General features: G+C 36.0%; 1 protein-coding gene across 1 annotated transcript in view; it reads right to left on the bottom strand.

Moving 5' to 3' along the window:
• The window catches only part of FAF1 (Fas associated factor 1), a 147,438-nt gene that overhangs the window by 85,241 nt on the left and 42,661 nt on the right, over window positions 1–19,536 (bottom strand). Inside the window, exon 7 of the mRNA XM_054638072.2 lies at window positions 14,966–15,071. Coding sequence (XP_054494047.2) covers window positions 14,966–15,071 — 106 coding nt within the window. The remainder of the gene's footprint in view (window positions 1–14,965; window positions 15,072–19,536) is intronic.

Genomic DNA, 19,536 nt, shown 5'->3' on the forward strand with positions numbered 1-19,536 from the left:
ATCTTTATTGTTTCCTATTAGCTGCTAAGTAGAAGGAACACAGTGATTTTCTGAGATCCCAGGCTGAGACTTGCCACAGCAGCAGTTAGAAAAAAAATGATCTTGTTTTGACTTGTCTGCTGGGTAAACTTGACATTGAAGCTCCATGGTGGAAAATAAATACATAATACCAAGATGTTAATTTTACAGCAACACTTAACTCTTGTGACCACAATTAACACTCAGGGAGGGGAAAAAAAAAGAAAGCCATTGACAGGTCTGCCTGGCTCCTGCTTCTGCACTGCTTCCCAGGCTCCCTCCCAGCAGAGGCTCAGCTCCTGCACAAGCCAGGCTGGCACTGACCCCAGGGGCTGCCTTCAAAGCAGCACGAGGGGGGAAGAGGGGAGCAGGATGGCAGGGAGGGAAAAGCAGCTGTCAAATGACATTGGCTCCCAGCTAGGATCCAAAACAGAAGCCTAAGAGCAAAGGGCTGCTGAGAACAGCTCATCCTCTCCTCCTCCCTCTCCCACCCTCAAGCTCTGGGAACGCCTCTAGAGGAGGGCAGGACATGAGTTCCAGAGAACAACAGTTTTGTGGGAGCTACCTCCTATTTCTGAGGCAGGACTGGTGGCCTTAGAATGATGATGCTTCATTTGTTATAAAATGACCAAAATGGTGCATTTTGGGAATAAAGCTACGTTTGTTTTGCATCAACACTGCTCCAAATCCCTCACTCTACTCCCTGAGAGCACAGAACCACTGTTGCAACACTGAACTCCTCCAAAATACCATGAACCTCATGATACAGTACTCTTACATCTTTTCCAGAACAGTCACATTTATCACTACACTGGAAAAAGAACTAAAAGAAAACCCCAACAAGTCATAATTTTAACAGTGGAAGAACATGGATAGCATGGGTAGAGAAATTAATAGTGTGAGCATGTTTCTATTTATGATATGAATACTAAACTTTCTAGTAATTTCTAATGTATCAAGGTATTACTTTCTAGCAATTCCTAATACTACATTTAAATTGCCAAGCAGTCAAAGAAGAAAGTGTAAAATAGACTTTTTTTTATCCTATTCCAATTGCATTACAGTAAGCTGGCAATGATTCACAAATGGGAGAACAAAAGTATGCAAGGAATTAACTTTTTTTTTTTTTTTGTCTGTGGAACCATCCAAAGTCAAAGGATGGATCCAAAGTCCTTTTGGTTGAAGAAGAAAGTCACCATGGAAAGAAATCCCTGAGGGGACACTAAAACCTTGAAGAACAAGCCAGCTTTTTTTACTTACTCACTATCAATGAAGATAACAATTTGCTACATGAAATCAATAAAGACTGTGAAATCAAAATGGCAGCCTCAAGAAAGGCCAACTAACTACTGACCAAACCCAACCAGATCCAAGGACATAAATGCCTATCAAACCTTAATAATTAAGTAATAAACCCCTTTAAATCAATATATTTGGAAGACTAATTCAAAATTACTTAAGAAACAGATAACACTCAGAATTAAAATACAGAGCACATAATGTGTAAACACTAAGCACAAAAGTTTATTAATTGTTATATACTTCTCATGTATTTGCACTACACTCATATTTCAAATGCAAATATTAATTTGGAGAGAAATACCTACTGTATATGCACACACTGAAACAGTTTGCTCAGCTATACTGCATCAATGGTTGTTTGACAAGTTATAGCATCACAAGCTGCTCATTTACATATTCAGCTACTCTCTCTGGTTTTTCCTTGAGAATAAATTAATAAAACAGATCCATACTAACAGCTTCTCCTCTGAAGCACAAGGATATTCTTAGTTATGCAAATTCAGTGTATAAAATTTATACCAACAAAATGACATCAAAAATGTAAAAATAATTCCTGTCTAAATCCTAAGAATGTGTAATATTTTTAACTATGACAATTAACACCTGCAATAAAAATTTAGTTGATAGAAAGAATTTCCATTACATAGTCACATAATAATTAGTGAAAATTCAGTCTCTGAAATATTAATGTGCACTATACTGACACACAAGCACAGCTTTCAAGTATAATTCAACACACAAACATTCTGCAAAAAAGCATAAAGAACAGTATTTTAAAAGTACTTTTCTGACTTACAGTATTTTTTTTTCTGTATTGCATCATAAGGAGAAAATAGTACTTAGAAAAGTTAGGCCAGATATTGATATTTCATTTAAACAAGTAGAAATTAAGAAATTCGTAAAAGCTGTTTTCATTAAAACCTATAAAATTCAATAAAACAGAGGATGAAAGGCAAAAAAGAGAAAGCAGTACAAAAGAAAACATGTATGTGAGCAACCAAAAAAATTAAAGAAACAGAAGGGAAAAAAAATGAAAAAGAAGATGAAAAAAAAGAAGAGAAAAAGACACAGTTTACTAAAGAAGCAAAAGGACCTATAGAGTTAAAAGTAAGTTGGGTGACTGTCAGATTTTGTAAGTCATATCTGAGTGATCCTAGATCTGACCTAAAAACTGACACAAGGCAAAAGACACAAAACGAGAACTGAAATTGATTTTCAGTTCTCATCTGATACCAATGTCGTGAGACAACAGATGCTTATTTCAGACTATGCTAAAATTATCCTCTACTTCAGACAGTTTGCACTTAGGCTGCAGAACAAACATTTAATCTCCAAGTTTTATTGTTCCTCACTTCAAACTGATCTTAAGAAAGAAAATTAAAAAAACACAATGCTAATGTAGTTCTCTAAGAGAAAAACTGTTTCTTTTTTATTATTAAAAAAGCTTGTATTAAAAAGCTTGTCTTACTGCTCATGGTGACTCTTTGCATGGCTGCTCTGCAGTGAGTTGAAAACACCCACATGCACTTTCCACTCAATCTTTCATTTATTTGTTCCTATTCCAGAAGAATTCCACCACCTCTGTCTACAAAATTATTTTTAAAATGACACTGTTTCTGCTACAATGGAGGCTTCCCAATGCTGCAGGATTTTAAAATACTGATTTGCACCAAGGGACTGATGTAGATCCAGCCCTTATAAAATGGAATTGCATTGGTGTTTCACTTCAAACACACTCCTAATCTTAAACCTCCCACCTGCCCAACTTACTGCACACTTCAGCTTGGAGGATGAAACAGCCTGAGCAGGCAAAACAAATAGGATTAAGAGCAAAGTGAAAGAGAACATGCACAATTTTGAGATTTCAATTAATAAGAAGCAGTCAATCCACAGGACCAGCTAGAAATGGACACTGTTAAAATGCCAAAATAGATAACTATCAGAGATCTTTCCCATAAATAGGTTTTCTCTGCAGACCTCTTATTGCACTGTCCTCTGTGCTAATGCAGCCACAGCTGTGAACTGCAACTTGGTCTGTGGGAAGATTTAAGGAGGAGTTTCATCTCAGTTTATTGCTCTTAGCACACCAAAAAAAAAGAAACTTTCAGCTCACCACAAACCTCAAAGAATGATCTAGAGAATTTACATATTTTCCACTGGCCTCACAAGAGGTATCCTTGAAAAATTGATGTGGACCTGCCTGATTTGGCAGTTTACCTCCTGTGTCAGGGTGAGAAGTTTCACTGTATTGCTTTGTACTACCAAAAAGTGTCCTCTTCCACTCTTCTGTTGTTGCTTTTTGTGAATATCAGAGCTTCTCCATTTTGTTTGCCTTAGTCCTGGCCTAGGCTGCCCTGTGGTCAGAGCTCTCAGCTGCAGTCTGGTCTTTTCTCTGCCAGCCCAAGGTCAATGCAAAGAATAAAAAAGAGCCAAGACCTTTTAAGCAGAGTGGGTGACAGAGACTGTTAGTTGTAGGTGAAATTGTCAACACACAAAACCCTCTGCAGATTAATCCAAGCACTTCTTACACTCCCCACTTTTGAATTATTCAGGAATAAGTCCTTCTTGCCTTAAAAGAGGAACTTTGTGAGTAAGTGCAAACAGAAGTTCATGCAAGACACAGAGAGGAGATGTTGAACTGAAATTCATCTTACAGTTACAGAGAAATTAATAACAGGACACAAACACAGCTCACAATGTTTCTTATTTAAGAGTCCCTGTGTTACAGTTGCTAAGTTCAGTAAAAGGTAGCTTGTCATCAAAAATGAGTGAAATAAGACCAATATAAAACCTTTCCCTTTCTCCTAAAAGAAATGGCAGAGATATTTGGGGTGCCGTGATGCTGTGAAGAAAATATCTGAAATTAAGTCAGTCCTTGAGTTGTTGGGGTTGGAGTAGGATATGCACAGCTCTGCTGTGTGATACCAGACAGACAGACTCACTGCTATTTTATTACTACATATTTGTAAGAAGAGCTCTCTTTCTTAATAGAAATTGTAGAAAAATAGCAAAAACTCCTTGTTCTTTCTACTCCTCTTTCCCTTTTTTTTTCCTTTAATTGGTTATTTGTTTCCAATACTGTGAAGATCCTCAGCTAGTTCGTACTTCCAAATTACATCAAAATTTCCAAGAGACCTACTGGGCATTAGACACACCAGATAACAGCCACTAGATAGAATCACCTTCCTGGGGACGAAGGAGTGTGAGAGTTAAAGTCTTGTACACCAAGTCTCTGTTGTTTACACCTCCCTCCCCACTTTTCTGCACTTCCCATTAATCAGAGTTTGACCAAAAAAATTCTGCCTTCTAATCAAACCTAAGCCTTTTTCTTTTTAACCTGATGTGATTAATGAACACGTTCCTGGTCATTCACAAAGTTCTAGTTCCCTAAATATGATAAGAACAAGCAACATAATAAAGCAACAACAAAAAGCCTTTGGTCATAGCTCAACCCCCTTTCCAGGCAGCACCCACCCCAAAGTTCTTTTCCTCATCTTTTCACAGGGCCACATAACCAGGCCCTGCTCTGGATGGCATTTTCTTGACACTGCTGGTTGTCCTACTTTACTACCTGGTTCTTTGGTTTTTAAATAATTTTACCAGTCAAACAATACTTTATTTAACAGTAGCAACAGGAATCTCAGTGTGATTTTGTTTGGGGCAGTCATACACGTGTGGTTTTGGGGTGAGAAACCAGCTGGTTTGGGTCCCTCTTGGTCTAAGGAGAAGCACATCAAGCAGAAACCACTGAAGCCAATGGTTTCATCTACATAAAAATGGCAACACTGGACATACATGTTGGGTCTTTTGGGGTTTTTTGTTTGGTTGATTTTCCTAGGGTGGACATCAAAACATTGCTTACTTAACCCATCCTACTAAGCACAAAAGATGCAGAAAAATTATCAACTGATTTTTTTTTTTTGCAAGCTCTGTTGATCTTGAGAAACAGAAGAGGGCACTGAACACAGAGCTCCTCTCCTTCTTCCTGTGGACAGGAGCAAGTTCTGCAGAACTGGGAATTAATCTTTGGTCAGAAGATTGATGATCTGATCAAAAATGGGCAAATTTCATAGAGGAAGACACTTATGGTGTGCTCATGTGCTGTGAACATTGTCCTCAGAGGGTCCTTAGAGTGTTCAAAATCAACTCTGCTGATCTGACCTGCAGGTAACCCCAAACTTCACTCAAGCTGACAGATCTTGTGGCAGCTGCTCCTCTTCTGGAAGATTTGGTTTTCCTTTCCATTCTTTCTAAGCCCAGTTTGTCCTTATGGCTTTGTCTGGCTGTGTTTTAATTAGTTTGCCTCCACCATACCCAGAGGAGGTTCAACTTGAGGAACATCTGTAAAGTATTTTTATTTATTCCTATGTGACCCCAACAGTGGTCAGTCTCAAATAATTTCTTGTGCCATGCCTACTGTGATGCTCCTCTGGTTGGAAACTGGGCAGTTTGATTTGCCTGTACATTAAATATGGATATTTTCACTACAAGGTTGTATCATTTCTGCTGTTCACCATCATCCTCATGTAACTTCCACCATCACTGCTTTCAAAACAAGGTAAGAGTAAGTTCACTTTGGTCTGCTAATCTAGGCAGGGAAAAATAAAAGTAGATTTGAGGCTTGGTACAAACCCAAAAATTGTGATCAAACTATATAGTTAATAAATTGTTTGTCTAAATCTTTCATGTGTGATGAAAGATTATTATCATAATTCATTAGCAAATTACAGACTTTGTAATGCAGGCAGTCACAAATTTGGCTTTGTATCAATCAGTTGAGACCAGCTGGGTAGAAATTAACACAACTCTGGGATACATAAAATGAAGTGCTCTTTCATTTTCAATTCACTGGAAACTTTGAAGGAAAGAAATGGAAGCCCTTTCAAAAATGTCAATTTTCCCTGCTTTTTGTAAATAATTCCATTCCACTGTAGAGATACAGAGATACAAATAAACATACATGGGATGTATGTAACTGAACACCACAGAAACTGCTCAATCAAAATAAATTTAAAGTATATGAAAAGCAGTGCAGTTTAAAAAGTCCTTTCATTATTTCTGAGACAGTCATACACATTAGAATTATTAAACAAACACAAAAGCTAATAGCCAAGCTACTCACAAGATACAATATTGTCAAAATTCCTGCTCTGAGCTCTCCCAGTCTGCCAAATGACCTTGTACAAAAATGCTTGTTTTGATTATGTCTCCTTTGCCTAAGCTACAAGGCTGTGTATAGTGACAGCTGCATTTGGGAGCAACTTAAAACAAATTTTATTTTAGTGCCACCTAATCCAGAGACTGGTACAAGCAGCATGGAAAAGTCAGTGTCAAAATTAAACAATGAAGGCTTTTCTAGGAACAGATGCTTTTTCCCTGCAGCTGTAAAAACCTTAAAACAATCCTATGCCCCACTGTCTGGTCACGCAACTACCACAAAGCAAGGCATAAATTTTGCCACTTATTGCAAATATTTGCTGAGAGCTGCTATAACCCTTTTTAAAAACAGTAACAGGGATTTCTTGTGGGTGATTATGAGGCCATTTTATCCTTTAAATGAGTGCAAGGCTCTCCAATTTATGCCCACAATTCCTGGTACAAAACCAAAAGGATAACTTTTCAAATTCATGTTTTACACAGATAGAGGAACAGAACTGAAAAACCCTAAGGAACAGGTTTACTACAGAGATGGTGCCCGTGTCACTAAGATGTTATGGATGGGACAAACATTATTAATTCACAGTTGGAACAGCAACTGAGTGTTTTCTTTGCATAGTAATTACAAAGCAATGTAGTGCAGCACCATCATTATGCTGCAATCAAGATACTTGTGACCATTTTGGTGTTGTAACTCCACAACCACTACTTTAAATATCCTTATCCCCACAACTATCCAAAAAATTACCTCCTTCTATTCAGTGAATGCAGAGATAAACTTCAAGCTGAAATAGCAGGTCTTAGGAAACAACTTCTGTAACTTAATGAATATAAGTAAATCCTCAGTTCCCAATTAAGTGAGCAATTTACAATGTCAAGCATGTAGTTACGCTCCATATGAACTGATGGGGATTTTAGATTAGCTTCTGTTGTGTATTTAAAAGTGATAGCACCAACATGATTTACATAAGTAAAATATTTTCAAATATTTTCTCACCAAGCAAGCACTCTAAAATTGTGAAGTGTTTCCTTTCTTACTCAAGTTTAAAAAAAAAAAAATCAACTTTTCCCGAACAACAGTTCATTAGCACCTCACTATTTATAAGTATAATTGGGTTGTTTGATGAGAAAACATGAGAGAACACTGTGCCTACTATAATTTGCACAAATACAAATTTCATTGTTTGAAAACAAATCAGCAATTCAACGAATGTGTTTTTTTAATATAAGTGTATATCATGCAATAATAGAAGTGATCATATTATAGTTAACACGGGATAGAAAGGTTAAACCACGTTCTAAACCACTTTAATTTACAAGCTGTAAATTAATTTTTTTTAATTGCAAAAAAAATTGCTAACTTGAATTTTTCATTTGTTATTCAACTAAATATAATTCACACAGATAACAGCACTGAGCTATTTAGCTACAGAGTGCTGCTTTCCCACTCTAAATAGCACAAGAGCTGGGGAGAGAGCTGTTTAATATGTTCATAAAGCTGCTTAGGTTTTCTTGTCATTTCATGCTAACACCTTTTTAATAGCTAGCATTATGATAGAAGCCTTGCATAAAAATTCACCAACCCGAAAGTAAAACACAGCAAATATTCAAAATCAGAATAGCAAGCAAAGGTTTTAATTGCAGTTTTTAAAAAATTCAGGGTTTTAAATTAGGTCTTGATCCCCAAAATCCTTAGCATCCTTAAATTACATGAGCAAAGCCATTCAATTCAACATGATTACTTCTAAAATAAGGACAACTCACATGACTGAGCATTTACAGAGCCAAACCCATAACCAAAATTATAACAATGACTCCTCATTATTTTCAAATTCAAATAAATTGATCCTTATCCTTTGAGAGTTTCTCTCCAACCCAACTTACACTTAGGGATGGAGGGGAATAGAGACAGAGAAGGAGAGAAAGGAAGAAGAGATATAAACACACACACACACACACACTTAACTGAGTGCTGACAAACTGAACGTTAACAGATGTGTGACTTCTAATTAGTTATAATAATCTGTGCTATTGGAACCTGCCTCGCCTTCCCTTGCAAATCAAACAGCCTCCTTTAGAGTTTAAAACTCTCTGGGTGCTTCTAAATTTATGCAAGGGAAAAAACCTTGCTTTCAGCAAATTTTAGATAAACTACAGTGATAACTTTATGAAAGGAAAATATTAAATTATAATTATCCTAAACAGACACAGTCTTGTGAAACTAACCCTACATTCATATGAAAATACAAAGCATTGACTATAATGAATTTGATTCATCCTTGGACACAAAGCTTTACCACAGTAAACTCAGTCAACTGTTGCTCTTGCTTTTATATTCATAGTACTTAAATAGCGCACTTTAAAACAAAAAAAACTCCAATTGGCTTTTCATACATCCACCCTCCCCAAAAATAACGCACTTGAAAAACCCAAATGATATGAAAAGGCTTCAAGGCCTCTTTTCTCCTTTTCACAGCACTTTTTTTTTATTTCTGTTTGCAGTAATCTGCCTTTCACTTTCTCATTGCTACAGAACAAACGAGGAGGCTCAGCACTTTGAAAAGGGGGCTCAATGTGTAATGGGTCCACTAGAATTAATTTAGTTGCACCAAATCCATTGAGCAGTGAGGTTTTTTTCTCTTCTCAAATCATTTTGAGTCGGATGCAGCCCCCAGCCTTTGTAATTCTAGTAAAGCACTTAAAGTGCACAGTAGGTGTTCATCAGGACCATCTGGTCAAAAGCAAAACAAGCTGCTGATTTTGCCTTTGAATAGAATGAAGCAAGTGTGAATTAGTCTCTTCAATTAGCACTATTACAACCTGTCAAGTGCATATTGTAAAACAGGATTATTACAGTATTGGTCACCAGTGCAATTATTTACTCTCTGCCTTTTCTTGCATATAAAAATGTCCATGTTTACTAGTTTTTAATAACTGAAGATCGTTTCTTTAATGATATGCACGTCCAAACCTACCAAAATCAAATTACAGGTTATGAAACATATTCTGTCAGGAATATATTAGGTTTCATAATTAAGTGAGAAGTAGTGCCCTTTCTTTATCTCTTATTGCTGTTTCTGTTGCAGAAAAAGAAAAGTAGTTATATATATTTTTCAATGAGATATCTTCAAAACAGATCTCTTCAGTCAGGCATTAAGATATTTTAAGTGCCTAATAAAGTTATCACTGTTGAACAGGTACCTAAAAGGTATTTCCTCTTTATTTCCCAAGGAACTTCATCTAATTCCCAACACATGACCACTTACAGAAAGTTTATCCGGATTTCTTTCAGGTTCTAAAACACATTTTACCTTCAGAATGTGCTGGTTTTCTATTATACAAAGGCAAAAAACAAATCGAGAAGTTGATTTAGCTTTTTAAAAATTTTTCTCTCCTCACTGAAAAAGTCAAAGCCTGGCTGGCTAGCACATCCTCATTTACCACTGCAGAACACTGAGGCTATCACAGTCATGTTTAAATTATGTATAACGCGGTCGCAACTTGCAATAAATTGAGTATAATTTTAAGATGACAGATTTCTTTAAAAAACAAACTAAATGTTCACATTTCACAAAAACATACAGGTCTTGAGTACAATGAGTGTAGCAATGTATTTTAATAGCTTCTCTGATACTAGGAGTTATTTGAACAATAGAACGTTTGTGCAACTCCTATTAAATCCAAAAAGTGCTAGTTACTGATTTTCACTACAACAGCAGTTTTCAACAATTTTAAAGCAAGCACAAAATGTCCAACACAAAACAACTGTTTCTGAAATTATTAATATATGTACCCTATTTGGGTATGTCTATTTCTGGTAAATGTGTTTTATTGTAATTATGTAGCTACAGCATTAAAAAGAGTAACATTATTTATCCATGCATTTCATGTCTCCATGCCCGTGTCTCACGTTTACTTTGAATGATCTCACTCACCAACAACTGTCTTGAAAATATTTTGTTCAGACACAAAAAAACAGATCTGAAAAAGGTACAAGACCTTCAGCCAGATTATTTTTCTGCCTGCTGCAGGTAATTTCTCAGCTTACCTATATTTATATATTACATTTACTAAGGCCGTTTAAATGAGGCTTCTGCCTGCATGTTTATAGTGGTGATTTTGCATCTTGCTTAACATTCATCCACTCACGAAAAAAGTTTAAAGAAATTCATCACAAAGGATGTGATTGGGGTCTGTCAACAGAGAATTTACAGTTTATCTCAGCCCAGGCAGTTGTGTGCACAAATAGTTCCTCCTCCTGCCTGGAGGGCTATTGGATACATTGCTTTCCATATTCCACCTTAGCCAGCGAGTCTGTGGGGAGCAGAGAACAAATATATTACCTAGCACAGGTGACAGGGATGCTGAGCAGGCAGCCCTGCTTAAGTTATTGGCTAAAGGAAGGGAATAAAAATCAGAGGCAGTTATGCAGAGGCAGCCAGTATTTAAAAACCCATCTTCTCTGCATTGTTTGCACAGATTTTATGTTCTACCAAGAATTCTAGTGCCCACTACTTGCTTTACATAGTATTCTCAACTGGAATTTCCAGCAGTTACAAACTAAGATCACCAATCTGTGAGGGGACTGAGCGTTCTGCATATTTAACTCATCCACTCTTTAGCAGCCACAGCTTGTATACACTGGATATTTTTGCAATCCTGCAGGTAGGAATCACAAAAAGGCTTCAAAATCTGTATCAAATGAGTAAAATAGACAAATGTAAAGTCCTTGTTTTTAATGGAGCAATCCAGTTTGTTAAAAATGTTTGATTTTTTTTTTCTGTGTCACTGATTAAAACAAAAAGTGTAGAGCACATTATTGTGACAAGAACTCAAGCCCATTAAGTTTTTCATGAATTAGTTTGTCTGCTCCAGGATCAGAACACAAACTTGCTTTTAACACAGTTTTAAATATTCCCCGTTCTGAAGAAGGCTTTCCTTCATTTCTGTAAAATAATAAAACTACAACATACAAAAATGAAAAATAGTAGAAATGTTCATTTCTAAATGGAACAAGCTGGTAAGTATAGACAGAAATTATTTTTAATGTGGCAATGCCCTGTAATAATTTAGCACAGAGCTTCTCAAACCTGAAGTTAAAAAATCTCTCCAATTTCAAACAGCCTCTATAAATTATTGTTGCAGAATAAAGAACAAGTCTTCAGACAGAAAACTCCTTTTAGTCTTGTATTAGGAGTTCAATTTGTCAAATTGTCTTTATATAACCATGTAATACACTGGAAATGTATTCATTAACAGTCTCCTAACCAGCATAAAACCTACCAATTTCCAATTTAAAATGCAGATCATGGAAAAAACTAACCATGATATTTCCCAGAACAGTATCTGCCCAGAATTAATTTAATACTGCAATTTTACAAGAACAAACGGATGACAGAAACCTGTGACACAGATTACCTTGCAATTTAGACCATCATGTTATTATTAACTTTCCAAGTTAACTACTCCCCTGCCCAACTAAAAAAAAAATTTAAATTGAATATACAGAATTTTTGAGAAGTTCCATTTATTTTTTTATTTCATTTCCAAAGATTCTGTATAAGTTCATGATCACAAAACAATATAACTGAATGCAACTTATATTTTTTAAGATGACAAAACAGATCTTAATACGTAAAGAGTTAGATATTTTGGCAAAGAATGTTAAAAAATAAAACAAAGGGATTTTCAAGTACCCTCCAAAATCCAACTGTTAAAGTAATATGCAATCAATTTTGGAAGCAGACATGAGCACAACGGCACCAGGCTTCTCTCAGCTAATTTTTTGTCACATGGTTTCCCCATTAAACACCGTGATTTCTTTGAGAAAACAATTCATCCAAATATCATTTACTATTAAACATGCATCCTAAACAATAAAAACAAAAGAGAACTGCAGAAATAGTAGTTTAGGAAAGCACAGTTGTGAGCTCACTGGGTTTTGCATTTAATGCACTGCAAAACATTTCTGCCTTCTGAAAGGGTGGTGGGGTTGAGTTTTTGGTGCAAGTTTGGGGGGTTTTTGAGACCCTTGGAAAAAATATCTATTCCTTAAAATTCAAAGTACTAATAACAACAACACACTGCACCAGTAGCCCTTGAGAGACAGTTGCACCGAACTGTGGCAAGAAGTAGAACATTTCTAGAATCTTAAATATTTCTTTTAATAATTGATGTAGTCATTTTGAATCTTTCTGCATAGGATATGGCGTGTGAGTAGATTGCATTAACACTGCTTAAACATTTCAACTTGTCAGTATGGCCAAGTCGATTTCTGAAATATTTGCTGTATTTTCCCATCGAAACAGTAATAAAGGTAGAATAAATATATGCCACTGCTTTATAATCACTGAACATTAATGAATATTTTATGTCTTTTTAAATCTCCCTGTTTAATTTAAAAGGGTGAAATTAAGTCTCCTCCCTGCAATATGCCAATTATCTGTAAATCAAACAATAACTTGGCCATTATAGTCCTTTTTGTTAATATACCAGAAGCTAATTTGAAAACACTGAGCAGCATTTTTAGGTAATAATTGAATAGTCCTTCCTGCCCTCTTGTGGTTGGCAACTGCATCACTGAGCTTCTCCACCGTTACAAAAATACACCAGGAGGAAAGTAAACTATTAATTTGTTCAAGTGTGAACAAGAGAGTGAAGAGGAAAAAAAAATCTAACAGTCCCTGGAGAGGACAGAGACAAAGGAGATGAGGAAAGATACCACTGATTCCTCCAAACCACAAGGACTGCCTAGATTTGTTACAATGATTACTCTGTGCTAAAAGAAAAAAAAATTAAATTAAGAAGCCATTAGGGAGTTAACATTCAAAACAGTGCTTGTTTTCTATAATTAGACAAATGTTCAGCAACCCTTTTACCTCAGCAAAATCTCCAGAGATTTCCAGGAGCCTTTGCACAGTTCACCTGTTCAGCATCAGCTGCACAAGGGCCAGGGAGCTCCTTTCATTTTAGCCCCTTCACAATTTTATACACTCTATTGAGTGTGACACTCAGATACAAGAAAGGCAAAGAAAGGTTTTCTGCTCATGCTGGTTATGTGGTGATAGGGTTTTTATTTTGGTTGTTTAAGGGAAAAATCATAATTAACTTTTAAATTATGTTTATTTCCTACTGCAACCTCATGACTCTAACCTGCCATTACCAACAAACAAGAAAACTTCAGTGGATGGAAAGGCAGCTTAGATCCCCCTGTCACTGCTTTCTGGTTCCTTTAAGCCAGGTAAGACCCACCAGCAAAGTAAATGATACAGCATTGATAACAGACCAAACAGACAATATATATGTATGTGTTTTCTTTTAGAATCTCACCATTTTAAAATTAAAACCACATATTTGGATGATTTATTTCCATTAACACGTTCAAATTCTTTATAATTATAGAGAGTCAAAACTCAGCCCTTCAAAAGTCAAACTGCTTCAAGTATGTGTATTTGTATTACCAGGAAAAGCAAAACAGAACTTACTATAGTAGATCTAAACATAAGAAATAGATCTTAAGATCTTAAGAATAGATCTAGATCTTAAGAATAACAGGATTCACAATGAAAACAGTTAGTGATCATTTTTCATTGTTGTATGGAATACTACTCCCATAGTTAATATTACAGAACTTAAATTAATTCTGTCTACCATGTCAGCATGCAACACAAAAAACTTCAATAAAATCCGTTCAACCCTAAAAGACTGAGAGAAGTGTCAGACCAATAATAGCAAACATACATTTAATTTGAAAAGCAAACATTTAATCTTAATATTTTGTAATGTGAATTCTGAAGATTCACATTTCTAGGTTGTTTGTCAAGTTTCCAGAAGGCAGTGGGTTATATGGAAAATAACATCCACAACATCTGGCATTAGATACACCATGGAGCACTAGACAACAACCTTTGGGCTTGGAAAGGAGTTTTAAAAATATGCAAGGGGTTGCTTATTCTGAATTCAGAGAGTCCAGAGTCACATCAGAGATATTTGTTCCTTTAGGACTTAATTCTGCCGAAGTTCTCTCCAACATCACCCCTTGCTGGCCGTTCCACAGAACGGCAGCAACGTCCATTTCACACAAATACCAGGCCAGTAAGAATTACAGCACCCCAACAGCAACCAGCACAGGGGCTGAGGTGCCCACACAATGGAGACAGAGCTGGTTAAAAGAAGGGAAGACAGAGGGAGCTTCAAGGGGTTTCAAGTAAAATGAAATTTGAATAACTCAATAAACTGTTTGTGTATACACAACTGTTTGTGTATTTTGCTACTACAATACAAAAAGAAACATCCTTTCTGTATAATTTAATAGAACACCTTTTTATAACTGAATTCTTTAATCAAATCTTGATGATCCAGCTGATGAAAATAAAAAAGACTAATAAAATACAGGAATATCCATCAGGACTGTGCAAACCCCCTTTAAGAGAGCTGGCATTAGCTATAATGAGCTACATTTATTCTTCAGCTGTGAAACAGCACTCACCTCCTGAATGGTACTGCTTCCTGAGAAGTTGAGGTTGTACTCCCGCTGGACTTCTCGATGGGTGACAATCAGCATGAAGTTTTGATTTAATGACTCCTGCAGGGCCCTGAAATGGTTGAAAGAAAAACAGGAAAATCAGGGATAAGCATGTTATAGCTTGTTTTACAGTCAGATGCAGAAACCCCAGGGTACCCTAAACTCTGCATGGACAAGTCCAGGCACAACATTATCATCTCTCTTTTCACTCTTAAATGCAAGGAAGCATGCTGAGAATGACCAAAGGCCATTCCTGAACTCCTTCCTTAATAAGGTGACTGCAGCCTTTAAAGCTCATCTAATGTTAAGTATTTTCAAAATGGAGAGTCCCATTATCTTCACAAACATCAGGTGTATTTAGCACTCCTAATGCCATTAATAATAGGCTTGTCAGCATATTGATGGCCAGACCAAATATCAAGCTATGATGCACATTAAGAACTGATGGTAAATAGAATAAGGCAAAGCGTGCTCTTGCTTCTCAAGGGTTACCTGAAGCAGAAACCAAATGGAAATTCTTCTGCTTAGATTCATTTAAAGCACACAAACCCAGCTAATTAGAACTGGAAAAGTAACCACAGCAAAATTTCTCGTGTAGGTAATGAACATTTAGTTCTGCTCTCATTGTTTTAAATGTACATTCACAGAGGGTTTTAATAAAAATAAAAACAGAAATAAAAATTAAATTTAAAAAAAAATCTTAAGATACAGTTTAAACAGGGCAACCATATCTTCATGTTGTAATAAACTTGAGGGTTTTTTTCTGATTTTCCTGGTAGTAAAACTTCTGGATATTAAAAAGGCATCCTGATTGCTTAATTAGGTACAAAATTATGCAGCTAACTACTTTTCAAAGCAGAATGTAGGAGTTCTGTTACAGACATGGCAATTATGGCTGTGTGCAATCTTGCACATGCTACAAAACTGCAGCAACACTGCACCACACCTTGGGTTTCTAAACAATATTTGTGCAGACTTGACTTATTCAGTGGCATATGAAATTTAATTGTGCCTATTCAATTATTTTTTTTTCTTATCACATACACTTAAAAGAATGACAGATGTGGTTTTTTTTCCTTCACATCTTCACTATTCCATGACACTTCAACAAGGCATTCCTCTTAGCACTAAAGGACAAATTCTGAACGCAGACCAGCACAGCTGTATCTTATGAGACAAGAAGACAAGAAAGACTCCTCCATCATTTGAGACCTGATTTGTCAGTTTTAGCTCCTTCTGGAATTACTGATCTGCTGGTTTGCTGCTCAGATGGGAAGGAACTCATACAATACTCACTGGATGCTTTAGCAAGAGATACACAATTTGCTTGAACATCTCAGGGATATTTAGCTTACAAAAATATCTTCACTGGGAAACCTAATTTGGTTCCAGTCACATCTCAATAATCACATACTACAAAACAAAATCATGAAGTGCTATTTCTTGTCTTTAATGGTTTTCCAATACAGAAAATAAATATAACCCATTGCCAATGCTAAGTATGATCATGTGCATGAGAGACACTACAAATGTAACAGGAGTCATTGATGCTGAACATGTAGTTTAGTTTCCTGTACTTTCACAAGATTTTCAACAAAAGGCCTAACAATTCTTTTAATACCTAACAGTCCCTCAAAAGAGGGGGGAAAAATAAAGAGTCCTGAAAAGTTGTAAGCCTATTTTCAAAGGTAATTCTAATTTGATTGTTAGTAAGTTTTGCATCCCCATAACCATATTTTCTATTGGCAAATGTTCAGTAGCAACTAAAATATCCTGCTGTGCTTTTTCAGATTCTGATTTTTTATTTGTTTTCAGCAAATACTGGAGGCAAATGACATATTTAATTGCTCTGAAAACATTAATTACTGCATATGTGAGTGGCTCTGGATTCCATACAGACTCACACAAGGTTCTGTTATAGCTTATTTTGACTCTATCTGAAAATCTGCAGATGCTAACTGATAATATGACTCATGTTTTCATTCTGTATTTGATATAAACATAGAATAAACAGGCCAGTCTGATCAAACCCTCAGTCTCTCCAGTTATTCATGATCCCCTCACTTCAGTACAACTCAAATTACAGCTTGCTAATAAAAAGCATCCACTCATAGAAAAAGTTTTCCACTTGTGAGAGCAGGAAATATTTTAGAAAGGAAAAAATACTCTTCAAACAAATTTAAATGAAGCGCCTAAAAATTAAAAGCTTTAATTTTTGAACTAACAATTTTGACACCTCTACTTTTGGGATTTCTAAGCAACACAAGCTGAATGTTGTTAACAAGCAAATTCTCAGCACATATTCATTGACAAACAGAGTGAAAAAGAGGCTGAAAATTAAGCTGGCTAAAAAAAAAAACTGAAAAAAATTGAGGAGAAACTAGGTTTGAAAGTGTCAGCAAATGCAGTGCATGGTTAATTGTTCACTTTTTCTTCAGAAAAATAACAAACTGAAGAACATTACTTGTGCTTACACAGAAATGCACTGGTCAACTGCTCCAGTTCTTGGAGCTCCTACATCAAAATCCCACATGACAGCTGTAAAGCTTGGACAGTGTCCTCAAGAAAGAGGGAGGAGGAATTGATGGCACAATTGATGGGCCACTGGTGCCAGCACTGGTGCCCACCCTCCTGTATGGGATGGGGTTGATGTGAACACACAGCCAGAGATCTCTGGCCCTCCCATAATCATTTCCTCCAGCAAAGGGGGACACAGATTACTTCAAATTACTTGGACCAAAATACACCTTGCCCAAAAATTGTATTTCAGCCATTAAGGTAATGATGAATTTTACAAGGTGAAAATATTTATGGGAAACTTCTAACTGGCAGTAAGATGAAGCTTATTTCTATTTCTCTTTAGGTCCACATAAATATATTGAGAAGATTGACTTGGATTATAAGGAACATCTCTAAAATTTTGGCCTCAGTGTTTGCAGTTTTTAAATTTTCCTACAAATGTTACAGTTCACTACAATTTCCCAAATGAAATAGCTATATTAAAAGGGCAAAAAAAATCAGGGTCAAACTGTAGGTCCCATTAAAGACAAGACAGATTTTTTTTCCTTCTTTTTCTTTGTTGCCACCAGTGCTAAGAGAATACAATTAATCTGAGAATTAATTAGTGGAAAAAGAAAACTTAATTCTGGAAAGAGGACTAAAGTAGGCCACTCTTACCAGAACATTTTTTCCCAACTGCAAACCCCAGCTTTGAAGAGCATTTGCTGATAGGTGACATACACCATTACAACCTTTCTACCTCAGCTGAATGATTCTGCACTCACTGCGCAGCACAAGAGGCAAGGGAATCTGTATTTTTGGGCACCAATCCTCCAACTGAGGTACCCTGCCTACACCCAAAAAAGAAGTCCAAGAACACACAAAAGAAAACAGATCAGAGCACAGTCATTGCTCTGACCAGTTCTAGCAAGAGACTTGGATATAAAAAACAGATTGATTCTATCTGCTGTTAAGTATGACATACATGCTCTGTTTTTTTTATGTAATACTTTGCTTTTCAACAGCATTTTTCTTGGAAATTTTAGTAATATTTCAGAATTTGATACTATAAGTAAATCCTTAATCAATAATATGTAAATGGTCCTTTTCATTCCTTGTATTTTTATGAAATACACTCAGTATTTCCCACGAGGCAATATCTTTCTCAGTCACACAGAGATTTCCCCCAAAACCTCTGATTTTTATATAAACAGGTATGACACAAGGTAATTAACATTTCCATTTTAAACTTACAGATTTATATAAGCTCATGTCAACAGAAGTCCAAATTTACTGTAATTACAGATTATTTACATTAAAACAAAATAAGAAATCAGTATGTAAATGTAATGTTTGTTGTAGCTAATGCAGCAGGAGGTGGTAGATTAGGTTCAAACAGCAATCAGTTAGCAAATCTGGCTAACATGTAAATGAGCAGAAGCCCTTTTGTTTACATTCTATTTCATTTTAAACTTCAGGATTTTTAAACTGTCTCATGAACAGATGGGAAAATAAAACATTAATCTTACCATTCTTATGGAAGCTTTCAAAGTAACTAAAGCAAGGCACTGCTCCTGTCCAGCTAAACAGACAGGACTAATAATTGGAGTTGCAGGTTACATCGTTCTTAATTAACACTCTGCTACAGTTGATAACGTACAACAAGACACCACATCACCACCACTGCTCTGCAATCATCTAAAGCAGAGGCATTCAGCAAGATATGGACCTATTGCTTGAAAAAAGGCATCTGTGGGTTTTTTCTTTTCCACACAGATGATTACACTTGTTAAACAACTTACAATCACTTAGCAAAATTGCATTATTTCTAATAATCTCCATGGTATGCACCTGGGGTTTTAATGCTTTTCAACTTTCCAGTGATTCATCAAGTATAATAAAGTATCTTTGACTTTCAGCTATTTAGCAAGGGAAGTATAAAATACATTATATCCATTATAATGACAACAGCAACAAAAAATGATAAAAAATATCTGCCAGAACACACAGGATAGAAAGGAGAGATGATCTGGATG

This window comes from Agelaius phoeniceus, chromosome 8 (assembly GCF_051311805.1).
Source record: "Agelaius phoeniceus isolate bAgePho1 chromosome 8, bAgePho1.hap1, whole genome shotgun sequence".
In the NCBI taxonomy this organism is placed as follows: Eukaryota; Metazoa; Chordata; class Aves; order Passeriformes; family Icteridae; genus Agelaius; species Agelaius phoeniceus.